Source organism: Buceros rhinoceros, unplaced genomic scaffold, assembly GCF_000710305.1.
Source record: "Buceros rhinoceros silvestris isolate BGI_N320 unplaced genomic scaffold, ASM71030v1 scaffold18801, whole genome shotgun sequence".
Taxonomy (NCBI): domain Eukaryota; kingdom Metazoa; phylum Chordata; class Aves; order Bucerotiformes; family Bucerotidae; genus Buceros; species Buceros rhinoceros.
In genome coordinates, this window is record NW_010393886.1 from 1 (window position 1) to 13094 (window position 13094).

At 47.5% G+C, this 13094-nt stretch overlaps 1 protein-coding gene across 2 annotated transcripts; it reads left to right on the top strand.

Annotated features, from left to right (window-relative positions):
• The first annotated feature begins 1869 nt into the window (after positions 1 to 1869).
• SESN1 (sestrin 1) lies at positions 1870 to 11468 on the top strand. 2 transcript variants are annotated; one of them, XM_010145050.1, is made up of 9 exons: positions 1870 to 1931; positions 2853 to 3053; positions 4017 to 4199; positions 5498 to 5746; positions 6995 to 7133; positions 7941 to 8053; positions 8298 to 8488; positions 8746 to 8890; positions 10551 to 11468. In XM_010145050.1, exons 2-9 carry the CDS (start codon positions 2853 to 2855, stop codon positions 10635 to 10637), a joined length of 1308 nt encoding a protein of 435 aa, XP_010143352.1. In that variant the 5' UTR covers positions 1870 to 1931; the 3' UTR covers positions 10638 to 11468. The 2 variants fall into 2 exon arrangements, with proteins under 2 accessions (XP_010143352.1, XP_010143350.1); XM_010145048.1 differs by having other exon boundaries at positions 5498 to 5740; positions 6986 to 7133.
• The last annotated feature ends 1626 nt before the right edge of the window (positions 11469 to 13094 follow it).

Here is a 13094-nt window from a genome sequence, read left to right on the forward strand (position 1 = left end):
TGTGAGTATTGGGACCCTCAGCAGAAAAAAGCCACATTGCAAACTTTGCTGTCCCAGGGAAAACGCGAGAAGACTAGTAGGAAGAGCTGCCCTTTGACCTGGCTTTATCCAAATAACCCGTGAGAAATGAAGGCATCTGGCAGGATTTAAGGAGGCTGTCTGAGCTAGGTGGGCTTCGGTAGTTCCGACTTAGACCTGTGCTGATGGTTTCCGGCTCTCTGAAGCCAGTTTTTAATCTTAGGGGAAAGTTCAGGGAGCAGTAACTGATTAATAAAACTGCTTCTTGTACAATGAACCTGTGCAAATAGAGACCTCAGCTAAGACAGAAAAAGTGCAATAGCGAGTACAATCAGCAGTGCTTGTTTATAATGGCCTTTATCTATGTGGGGAAAACATAGCAAAGTTAAAAAAACTGCAGTTGCCAGGCAGCTTTTAGGAGCTCTTGAGGCCTAAAACAGCTGGAGGTGCCCCTCTGCTCTGTGTGGCCTAAACTGGTTCAATACCTGGTATTTATTAATCTGAACCCCGTTGAGAACCTGAATGGGGCTGGTATCATCAGAAAATCAGTGGTTTGGGCTGTGGAGCAGGGGCAATGGATGTGTTTTGAAAGATGACCGGGGGAGAGGGAACAGATAAGGAGCCCAAACCACTGGTTTATATATAGCCTAGTGTTTAGCACTCAGCCCCATGCCCGGCTTTAGTCCCAGGTCTCCTCCCTCCATCTGTAAGAGCACCGTGCCATCAGCTGTCCCCTTGGCAGCTGCTCCGGGTGGCAGGGCTCCTGCTCTAGAAGCTGTGCTGCTGGCTGGGGAGTAACCCCCTTTGGAGGGCTGTTTTGCCAGTGAAGGAATGAGCCTTTGTGGTGATGGGGAGATGGGCTCATGTGAATGTGCCAGGTGAGGCCGTGTCCTGCTTCGGTAGCTGCCCCGCGGACCCTGCTGTGCCTTCCCTGAGGGCTGCGCCATGCCAAACGCAGAAGCTGCTCCTGAACGCGTGGCTCCCACACTTCCAAAGGGAGTAACAGGCAGGACACAAATGCACCCAAGTCTTTTACGCAGTTTGCTCCTTGGCTGCACAAAGGGCCCAGGGTGCTGTAGGCCTGGCAGAAATCATCGAGCTGAGGGAGAGGGCAAGTAGTGAACTGCTGGAGGGGTATCCAGCCTCCCTCTTAACCTGCAAGGCAGCATGTCCGTAGAAGTGCGTGCAAGGAGCTGGCTACTGCTGTTCTCACTGAGCAAAATCCCCTCCCTCTGTCCCAGCGTGAATAGCTTTTTAACCTATCTTGACGAGGAAGCAGATGCAAATGTACATCAGGTACTTTCAGCAGTTTAAGAGCTCTTTGAGGTTGGGCAGGAGAAATCTGATTAGCGTTACAGCTGTTTCATTTCCTGACAGATGCACGGAGTGTTGTGTGCTGGCGTACTGCGGATGCACACACACACAGAGCAGTCTCGTTTTGTATCAGTGGCACAACCACACAGCAGCCAGCCGTGTACTGAACTCCTTGTCCTGGACACCCTGCCAAAATATGCTTTATGCAGAATTTTCTCTGAACCAGGTTGTGGTGTGTGTGCATGCATATAAATTTGTGTGTGTTTTCTTTGGTTGGCAGGGCCTTTGTTGTTGAATGTTTTGTTGCTGGAGTGGGGCAGTGCGCTGTAAACAAGGGCGGCTAATTATAAAGTGCTTGTATAAAAAAAACGATGTGCATTTGTACAAACGGTACTTGCCGAAGTACCCGTGTCAGAGTACAGTGAGTACCCAAATAAGCCCAGCTCTGAATGCAGGACTCGCTTCCTTCTTGCAACCACAGCTAAAAAGCTGTTTATAACACAGTGCTGAGATGGTGTAACTTTCTTTTCTAGGAACTCGGAATAAGAATTCCTAGACCACTGGGACACGGACCAAGCAGATTCATCCCCGAGAAGGAGGTGTGGTAGTGTTTTCAAGTACACAGTGAACTTTATGCTTTTAAGGAACACCTGTTTAGTAGTAACCCACATTTGGTTTCAGGAGAGCTGCTGAGCTGCACAAGCTTTTCAGTGGTGGTCACATTCAGTCCTGGTGAGACTTTGGCCACGGTTCTAGAGTACAGAAAAAGGGAGAGCCCTGGGGAGCTTTGGAATAGTTATTATGGCCCCTCCTGCACCGCTGTCTAGCATAAGAGAAACCCAAGACTGTTTTCTGCAAGAGTGTCTGTTTCCCTGTGAACATCCGGATGTAATTTTCTACTGGTCCACAAGGCATCTGCCCCTACTCTGGGGCTGCTTTTTCTTGAGCTGCCTCTATCATTCTTGAATAATCTGAGAAGCTTCAGAGTGCTGTGGTTGAGCATTTCTGTGCTTCTCTTCTGATCATCTGGTAAGAGAATAAGGAGCAGAGGAAAGGTTAGTAATATGCCCCTGGTTTTCTAGGAACTTTAGAGCCTTAAATTTCAATTTCCTTTTATTCCTCGCTCTTGTCAGCTTTTTACTTCTTTCCCTCTTTTTCTTTGATTAGCTTTTTGTTGTTACAGTAAACTAAATTGGATCAATTTGGGGGCATTCAAGAAAGTGAAGGTGAGACAGGTAAAAACGAGAAGTCAGTGTCATACAAGAGAAACTGTAAAGCCCCAAACCTCTTTTTGCTGATATAACCACTTGTGATCACCTGAATGAGGTGTTAAAGGGATTTTATGTGCTATACCTTGTGTGCACTGATTTAACGATTGATAGATAGATATATCATTATAGATTGTAACTGCTTTCACTGGGGCCTCTGGGGGTGATACATTTATTATGGTGAAGCATTTATTTACTGTGCTGTTGGTACTTGTTAGCCAATATTGCTCATCGCTCTTTCTGTTCCATCAGATGATTCAAGTGGGAAACGAAGATGCCATGATGCACACGCTGTTTGCAGATTCTTTTGCTATGCTGGGCCGACTGGACAACGTTACCTTGGTGATGGTTTTCCACCCGCAGTATCTTGAAAGCTTTCTAAAAACTCAGCACTATCTCCTGCAAATGGATGGTCCGCTCCCGCTTCACTACCGACACTACATCGGAATAATGGTACGCTGGGACGTAAAGCAGCAAAGAGGAGCAGCCTCTTGGGCAGCAGTTGCTGGTCTCGTTTAATAGCAGTTATTGCTCAGTTTTGGAGTGTCTAGTTGAAAAGGCATTTCATCAGGAGCTAAGGGGAAAAGCAGAGTAGGGCTGTTTGTGTCTGGTGTACAGCTTGTTTTGTAACACCAGTACTTGATGTTCATAGTTTCAGTAGGGCTGTGAGAAAGAGGGGAAAAAAGTCTGTCACAAAAATAGGACAAATGTTTATTTTTGGTTTCCTTAGTATCTCAGAAACTGTTTTTCAGGAAAGCTTGTGTGTGTGTATGCCCCGTCAAATACACCTCCCTCTAACTCAGTAGTCCACCCCATCATCCATTTCTGAATCTCGAAATTCTAGGCAAGTTCTCTGCCAGAAGTGGTTGGTTTCATAATTTCCAGTGTGCCAGTTCAATGATCTTTGCTTGCTGAAGTTAACTAAGGGTTTGGACTGTGTCTTAATTTGATGGGGAAAGTATTTCTGTTTGAGTAAATGGTACTGGCTCTGTTCTTTGCTGAAAAGCTGCCCTTAGGCTCTCTTGCTCTGTGTCTCTCTTGCTGTATTTTTAAGACCTGATTTTGGTTTCTGGTAAAGGTTCACCTAGAGGCAGCCTTGCTTCTTCCCCACTGGAGAGTATTGTGCCCTCCGGAGTACTGGCTTCAGGACATGCCATGAATCTGTGCCCCTGGATACAGGCCTGTTGCGCCTGTCGCCAGCACAGTTACGATGTGCATGAAGGAGGAGTATTTCTGTTGTGAGAACAGTAATCAAAACAGGCTGAGGCTGACTTGTTAATCTCAATTGGTTTTACTTCAGCCTTTGATCAGTGCAAGTCTTGAGTATTTTGAGGAAATGATGACTTATGGTATTTGTCATAAAGCCTCAACTTACTGTAACTGTTTTCTGTATCACAGTTGTGTTTTCCTTTCTAGGCTGCAGCACGGCATCAGTGCTCTTACCTTGTTAACCTCCACGTGAATGACTTCCTTCATGTCGGTGGAGACCCTAAATGGTTGAATGGTCTGGAGAATGCACCTCAGAAACTGCAGAATTTAGGAGAACTGAACAAAATGTTGGCTCACCGACCCTGGCTTATCACCAAGGAACATATTGAGGTAAACCTGTCATGGGGTAATGTAAACGCACCCTTACTTTTCAGTAAAGCAGTCACAGATTCTTGGGGTTAAGAGCCAGACAGGGTGGAAGATGTTCTGTGTCACTGACTTCCATTTCAGTGTTAGATCACTGTGATACCGCATGACATAGTATCACTTGTGCCCTTGCAAAAGTAACTGGTCTTCAACAACCAACAAATTTAATGGACACGCGCTGACAATTCAGACTTGTCGTGTCAGAATTCTGTTGGTGTGATGATGATGTGCTCAGATGTGTGCTTCCTTAAGTCCAAAAGTGTGCTTTTGGTAGCCAACACCCCGAGCCTTTCTGAGATGCACCAGGTTAGGCAGGAGACTGATTTTTGTCTCACTTGCAGCTGGTTCAAACACTTAGTTTTCAGGCTGTACAGAGGGAGCAGGCTCGAGAACAGCCCAGGGAAGCACTGGTGGCTCAAGCCAGCCAGGACTGCAGCACCAACAAGCCACCAGGCATCTGCTTCTGCCACCCCCTCCTCTGAGGGCTACCCAGATCAGCCAGTTGGGCGGGTGCGTGCAGCCTGTGTGCAGCCATGGCAGCTCTCAGGCAAGGGTATGCCTGCCCCAGGCCTGGCCGTGGTTACTGGAACAATTCCTCTGCTTTGCTCTGCTCTTTACCCTCTGCGAGGAGGAAGTGGGTGCTGGGACTTTCTCGGCGCTGTCTGCCAGGTGGAGAGGCGGTGGCAGGTTCTGCTGGGAGGCAGGGCGCTGGGCTGCGGGGGAGGGCGGCTGCTCCGCCAGAAGGCCCAAACCTCCCACACTTTCCTGCTTGAAGGGGAAGTTGGGGGTTGAAGCTTCTTGTCAAATGTAGAACACTCCATCCACAGGGACAAGATGGAGGCAGCCCGGCCCTGATGCCAGGTTTTACACAGCTGATCCACAGAGAGTTACAAGGGTTTTATGAGACTGTAAAGACCATTTGAAGAAACGTGACTCTTGTGGTTGCATCTTCATCAGAGGTGTGAAACTTCAATGCCACTCGGTCTGGCCTCAATGCAAACCATATGGTGCAAAACAGAAAGCTGATTCAATAGCTGAGGGGAGGGAGAAGTCTTCTCCTGTGTGGCTTAACCTGGCTGGCAGGTAACCTGTTGACAGCACACTGAGCATGTTAACAGCAGCAGAGAGTTAGGAGGCGGTTGTGGATATCAGAAAAATAATAATTTTATCTGGTAAAGACATGTATTGATAAACTGCATTAAGGTGGGATCATTCGAACAGCTTTTTAAAAGCAATGCTTCTGTCTTGCCTAACTTTTAAAGCAACTTCTGAAGACCGAAGAGAACAGCTGGTCCCTGGCAGAGCTGATCCACGCGGTCGTTCTCCTTACTCACTACCACTCCCTTGCTTCCTTCACGTTTGGTTGTGGAATCAGCCCGGAGATCGACTGTGAAGGGGGTCACACCTTCAGGCCCCCTTCCGTCAGTAACTATTGCATCTGCGATATTACAAACGGCTACCACGGGGTGGAAGAGATCCACGCCAGCCCAGCCACAGGGATTCCAGTAAGTGTCTGTCTGAACAAACCACCTCTTTTTACAGTAGAGGTTTCTCGGTAAACTTAATACTCGGAGGGTGCCTGTCTCTCTGAAGAGTGGGATTGGTTAGCCTAACCCAGATGAGGGCTAACCACTCAGAAAGGGACGTTTAGGAGAAGCCAGAATGACACTGGTAAACTGGTGGAGGTTACTAAGGCAGAGACAAAGATGCAGACTCTCAGCTGTCCCGTCTTTTTGGTCTGTCTGTCATACGGGAAAACTGAGGTGGCTCCTGGCGTCAGAAGTTCATTCTGCGTGTCCTGAGCAGCAGTGGCCAGGAGTGCTTTCTTCCATGGGTGCCGCGGAAAGCCGGCTCCTCCTTTGATCCCAGTCTTTGACTCCCTTGCCTTGGTATGTCACACGAGATCATTCACAGTTTTCTAACTCTGTCTGTAAAACTCCCTGCCTGCAGCAGTTACGCTTACGGATCTGTACTTGCTTCTGCTTGTGAAAATCATGATGTGAACCAAGCGCTGGTTGAAGAACAGTGGGATCAGGGTATTTTCAGCGCAGGTTCCCTGCGTACGGGCCTTTACTGCAGTGGTGTGGGTGGCATTTCAGTTTTGTCTGATGGAGGTTGCTGGCTCCCTGAAGGAGCAAAGTGACTGCAAAAGGCAGAGAAGGAGCAGAACCATGTCAGCTGAAGATACCTTTATTTCACTTTGTGTCAATGGATTTTTACAAGACTGGATATTGAATTAGTAATAGTGTGTTGTGGCGTTAAAACAGCTCATGTGAAGGAAGATGATCCTGCACTAGCTTTCCTTTGAGGGTTCATTAAACCTGCACTTAGACTCACTCTTCCTTTTTCCTTCAGTATGTTTCTTTGTGAGCAGAGAACGGGAAAATACCGTTAGGTAGTAAATCGTGGTTACTTCCTCCATCACAATTTCTGTTACAGCTCCTTGGTTTTCAGTTGTTCAACATGTAGATTAAGTAAGAGAAATTAATTTGTGTGAGAACCACTTGTTCCAAAAACATGTGATTCTTAAAATATGCTAGAAGTATCGGGTCTAACTGAGAAGAGGTGATGACTACACGTGAACTGCTGGGTCAGTACAGACTTCTTCCAAGGACTGTTTTCCCTGAAAAATGAGTATCGAAAGATGTGAATGGAGGATGTAGCTTGTGTTTAAATTTTCTGACTTGACGATTCCTGCCATCGTCAGTTCTTGTCAGACAAAAACGAAATGTTTTTCTCTCCTTTTGAAGTCTGCAGAGTCTGTCTGTGAAGTCAAAGCCCTGATGGAGAAAATGAAGCAGTTGCAGGAGTGTAGAGATGAAGAGGAAGCCAGCCAAGAAGAGATGGCTACGCGTTTCGAGAGAGAGAAGAGAGAAAGCATGTTCGTGTGTTCCTCAGGTAGGACAGATGCAGTGTGTGTATGTGTTTAGGCTTCTCAAATAACCTTCCTTACTACTGCAAAAGGGGGTGCCTCAGAAACATCACCACTTCTTTGAAAGGATCGAGACCAGAGCTGCCTCGTTTCCTTTCAGGAATACTTGGAAGCCAAGTAGTTCCAAGATTTGTGGCCTCTCTCAAATACACCATGACACTGCCTGACCAATATTATGTTTAATAGAAATTTCCCACAAGAAATGGAACCTCTCTCTTGAGAGGTTTAGAAGTCTCACAGGAGACTGCAGCAGCTCACAAGATGTCCTTACGCACTTCGCTCTGTAAGCGTACGGAACACTGCTTGTCAGATGACTCCGAGACAATGCTCCATCTGTTACAAGCTTGGGGTTGTTGTGGGCTCTTCAACAGACTTTCCTTTAAAATAAAACTTGGCGTGGAAGTCTTAGAGGTCTCTTTTTTAATGAGTTCTCTGTTCCAGAACAGATTTTCCGCTGACATTTTTATAGACCCCTTGAGTTAGGAGCAAAGTGTCCCCTAGACTTAGGGGATAGGGTGAAGGCTGGAACAGAAAGGAAGCAGAAAAAGATGTTTGTCTCTAAGAAAGAATCTGCGGGTTTTTCATGGAGTTGCTTCTCAAAGCCATAGCCGCAGTGTGACAGAGCTGCGTCAGAGCATTTCAGCGCAGGTACCCCAGTGAGATGCTGTGTTCGTTGCCAAAGCACAGAGACCCCCGTTCTTCTGCAGCGCTCCGCTAGTACAATCCCGTTTGTTCTGACTGAAATTGTGTGACCTTCTGCTCGAAATTAACAGAAGATGAAGAATTGGCACCAACCAGAGACGTGTCTCGTCACTTTGAGGATACCAGCTATGGTTACAAAGACTTCTCCAGACATGGAATGCACGTGCCCACCTTTCGCGTTCAGGTAACGGGACGGGGGCTGCTGTCAGGAGGCTTAGTGTGCAAACTGCTTGAGGTGCCAAGTACCAAATCTGGACACCGCGGTGCTGTAACTTGCTGCCCCGGGGAAGAGAAGGCTTAAAGCAAGCACGTGAACAGCCCCCACCCGCCCCTGGATTATCTGCCCCGAGAATAACGCACATTAAAGCACTAGGTCTTCACAGGCTCCTTGCTGAAATGCTCCATTCTGCATTTTTACTCATTCTAAGGATTATTCCTGGGAAGACCATGGCTACTCCTTGGTGAACCGCCTTTACCCAGATGTGGGACAGCTACTCGATGAGAAGTTTCATATTGCTTATAACCTGACTTACAACACAATGGCCATGCACAAAGATGTGGATACCTCAATGCTAAGACGAGCTATCTGGAACTATATTCATTGTATGTTTGGAATAAGGTCAGTTCTGCTGCTTTTGTTCTGAACGCGTCAGACTTGGGAGCATTGGCTGCTGCTTCTTCTTTCTCAGATTGAAGCAAAGCTATTTATTAAGCCAGCCAGGCATGTATTTTTAAACATGCTGTTGTTTAGGGGGGAGGGCCAGTAGCGGTACAGATTACAGTTTATTTTGTTGTAGGAACTTAGAAATAATGCGAGGGAAATAACTGGTTCTTGAAAGCGAAAGTGGCTTTTTTTCTTCTTTTAATTCCGAACAGATACGATGATTATGACTATGGTGAAATTAATCAATTGTTGGACCGCAGCTTTAAAGTTTATATCAAGACCGTGGTTTGCACTCCTGAAAAGACCACAAAAAGAATGTACGATAGCTTCTGGAGGCAGTTTGAACACTCTGAGAAGGTACAGTCTGCCCGTGAGCGGAGGGACGCGGGCCATACCGCTGTTTGCCGTACTAACAGCCAGCACTTCAGCTTTAGCTGGTGTTACCGGGATTCTGGTCACATCAGCACATTCCTTAGGAGGTGGTGGTGTACTTCCCAGGCTGAAATAGTTTTTAATTTCCTACTGCATGTTTGCTGCGCACCAGCTGACATGGACGGTGCAAGCTCTGAACTCGATGGGGAGCTTGGACCTGCATGTGGTACAGCTTCCCCTTCACAGCGGCGTTCTCCTCCGCTGTCCTCCGGTGCTGCCTGTGTCCCAGAGAGGCAGGGATGCGGTGTGAGATCCATCCCTTGGCCTCGGACCCGGAGCAGCTCGCTTGCTGGCCCAGGTCTTTGCAGCCCTGTGGTCATTTTCAGTGCAAATGCCCCCAAAACAGCTACTTCATGTTAAAGCCTGAAGTCCTGTGACTGGGTTATGGTACAAATTGCACCTCCCAGGAATATTTCTTGCTCTAGACTCTCAGATGTCTACTCCATCAAGTTCATGTCCTATAGTTTCTCTTTGCAAAAATATTTCTAAGCCTCACTTAAAATGAACGTAGAATAGTGCTGAAACATAAATGTGCCTCAGTCAGTGCTCATGTCATCAGAGGCTTTATTTCTTGCTAAACTCCTCGTGAAAATAGTTCAGAGAGACCCAGTTATAACAGGGGTTGTTCGGGTAGAATGCTACGTTTTTGGTTTGGTTAGACTCACTGACGGAGACGAGCTTTTCAAGTACACAAATCCTTCTTTAAAGCCCGTAAACTTTGCATGCCCGTAGCCATAGAAATCCAAGGGTTGCACATGTCCATGTCACTGAATGCAGTCACAGTCCATCCTCGTGAAGTCACGCGAGCAGAACCACACACAGCCGCTACATGCCAGAACAGCCAAGCTGCTGTCAGTGAGAGAATAATTTTCACCCTGTCCCCCACACAGTTTCTGAGCTCATCCTCAAAGAAGTACATAAAGACATTGAGGAGATGAGCTGGGGAACAAAAATCCTTACTTCCAGCAGCCTCTGAACACCTTTGGCTCAAGATCACGGTTTTGTGGCATGTTACGGTTTTTCTTGTGCTTCTCCTCGCTGCCTGCTCCGTGCTGTCCAGGCGATAATGACCTGTGTGTTTCTCTCTCTCTGTCCCACAGGGGCAAACCACCTTACCACCTCTTCCTTTGCTAACAACCCCCTCTGCTCCACAGGTACCAACCACCCTTTTGCCTTTACCTAATTGATTAACTTAATCAAGCTAAATCGGAACGATTCTTTTCAAGCTGGCACAGTCCGCCCATGAAGGGCGGCTTGTGTGCTTGAAAGCTTGTCTGTTTTTTCCAGCTAAACCAGTTGGCCTACTAAAGGACAACTACCTCTTCCTGTGAACCTGGCCCTACTTAGGTGCACCCCGACCTGTTGCTGCCCTGTGCTGCAACACTACCTGCCGCCTTCCTTCAACCTTCCCTCCCTCAGCAAAGGGTACAGACAGAACTAATGATCCGGGCAGCTGAAAGGCGAAGCGCTCCCCCGCTGCTACTGCAGACGCTAACGCGAAAACCACAGCCCCACAGACTTCCTTTCGCTGGAGAGCGCCGCTGTGAACACGCCGTTAACTCCTGACTTCCTTTCTTTCCCAAAGGTCCATGTAAATTTGCTTCTGGTAGAAGCTCGGATGCAAGCCGAACTACTTTATGCTCTGAGAGCTATTACGCGCTATATGACCTGATGTCTCTGGCTGCCTGTCGACGTTGGAATGTTCTGCAGCTGCAGTCTGGCAGAGGAAGATATGAAGCCTCAGGACCAACGGTAGCTATAAGTTAAGATGCCCATTGTGCCATAACTCCTTTAGTTTCAGCTCTCTCCGTGTTTGGAATATCACTGCTGCCCCCCGGCAGTGAGCGCTTGGCAGTTGACAAGACAGGGTTGTGCGGAAGTGCTGCCTGCTCACGGTATTTTGGCTTTAGACAGCACGGGACACTCTATGAACTCGTGGCAATATTGCGAATGGTAGATACATAGATCTTGTGTTAAGGCAAATACTACGGGAGTTGGAGCGTGACAAGAAGTGGGACTTGGTGACATTTGCTTTCCCTATGAGAATAATTTTAGAAAAATCTTGATGCTGCTATTTGTGCTGGTGGAGTGAACAGGCACAGGCTGTTCCAGTTAAGCTAAAAGTGAAAGTGAGCACTGCTATTGTCTGAGCCTTTATTGCGTGTGGTTTCAAAAAAGCCTTGTGACTTAGATTTCTTTTTTAATCGGGACTAAAGCTCTTCTGTCCACACTGATAATTGGAAGGATAGCAGTCAAGTTTTCTCAACTAGTTCAGCCTTAAGACGCTGCAGGACGTTTGTTCAGCGTGACTTGGTGAGCTCCAAAGTGCAATGGTCTTCCGAGGGCAAGGAGGGGACGCGAGTCCCCGGAGCTGTCTGAGGTCTAACGACACCAAGTGGCTTCTTGTCCTGTTTCTCAAGGATGAACCAAGGAGGAGCGAGGACAGGGTGTGTGGGAATGTTCTAGACTGCCAAACAGTCCTACTGTATTACGTGCCCAACGCTGGTCTTACTGATTTTTGCAGTTGCTTCAATAACTAGGCTAAACCCATCTATTTTTAGTAAATCAAACCATGATTATGATGCTGATGGTTAATACACAGTGGGTTTGGAGAACACATGAATACTTTTGTATGAGTGTGCATTGCTTTTTAAATTTGTCAGTATTATTGGTATTTTTTAAATAAAGGTAACAACTTTTTCTCTTGGTGTATTTTGTGTGGTTTAAGGTCACGCTTCTGTTCCTACTGGTTTACTTACTGGTTCAAAGGTGGTTTTGAAATGTTTGAAACAGTGACTGAGCAAACAAACTGACAAGCTGTGAATTCTCCACCCGAGTCTAAAATGATGGGAGAAAACAAAGTTCAAAAAATAGGTGTAGAGGGTCACTAAAGCTGTAGTAGCAACACCTATCGTGTACTCCTGCTGTCCTCATCCTTCCCAGAGTCCTCCACCCCCTGTTCAGGTACACTCTGCAGTTTGGGGTTTTCTCTTTCCTCACAGGTAGCGGGGGTGATGTGATCAGAGATGCCACACCACTCCCTTACTTCAGCTGTAAATATTGTTTTAAGAGTTAAACTGATTTTGAAGTTCTCCAGTAGAGAGTTTAGTTCCTGATAGGGCTGCCAGTGGTGACAGGCTCCTGCCAGAAGTCTTCGCTGGCACCAGGAGGCTGGTCAGGTCGGTGCAATCAGACTGAGGAGCTCGTGGCAAGAGGTGGAAGGAGCGGGATGGGGCTTTGCTGCGAGCGAGTGACAGACGCTCTCACCCCACTCCTGCTGCTGGCTGAAACAGGGGCTACAGAGCGCTCAGGTGTGGAAACTTCTGCCTGCTCCCTGGAAGGCGGGAACGACATGGATTTCCCCAAGCCCAGAGGTAGAATTAAATAAAGATTTCTGTCCCAGCCCTGGTTCTCAGATAGCTCAGACCTGGTTTCTTTTACTGGAGAACATGCTGAGAAGAGTGTTAAGCTTACAGTCCAAGAAGCTAAAATATTAAAATGACCTAGTGGAGAAAGATTAATAAACTGTCAAAAGCTGTGACTAACAGGAAGCATCTGCTGTTTCCTCTTCACTAAAAATACAGGATTTTTGGTGTTCCAAAAGCAGAGCAAAACTTTCCTGTGTGAGGGTATATCATGAGGCTAAGCTCTGCCTGAGGACTCAGAAGAAGTGTCTTTCCAGTCTGTAAATGGAGTTTTTACAGCACCTGATTCTCCTGCTGCTTTTTGGGCGGAGCAGAGGTCAACAGGAGATTTCAAAAGCTGCCTGAGGCGTCTGTTCCCATCCCACACTCTCCAGCCGCACACGGGTACCTGCAGGCACGCTGTCCCTTCTCAGGCAGTAGACACGGCTGTGTGCGGGGGTCAGGGGCTCGCACTAACCCCGCAACCCATTCAAAATGCTGAGCTGTTCGTGGTCCTCAGTAGCACAGGTTTGGAAACAAGACAGTGGTTAAGTCACCGGGTGCTGCACAGAGCAGCAGCAGCTGCGTACAATGGCAGGGCAGGAGGAACAAGCACTGCCTCAGTCTCTGGTGAGCGGGAGCTGCCCTAGTCCCGCAGGGGATAAGCCCTGACAGCTCCTGGGCAGCTCCTGCAGTGGCTGCGCAGCGCAGCAGCAGCCTCTCAC

Bases quoted from the DNA above. Each gene is read 5' to 3' on its own strand.
- SESN1 (XM_010145048.1), top strand. From the start codon at position 2,853: ATGATTCAAGTGGGAAACGAAGATGCCATGATGCACACGCTGTTTGCA. The intron at 8,489-8,745 runs GTCAGTTCTGCT...AATTCCGAACAG, and splicing joins CATTGTATGTTTGGAATAAG to ATACGATGATTATGACTATG. The intron at 8,891-10,550 runs GTACAGTCTGCC...TCTTTCCCAAAG, and splicing joins AGTTTGAACACTCTGAGAAG to GTCCATGTAAATTTGCTTCT.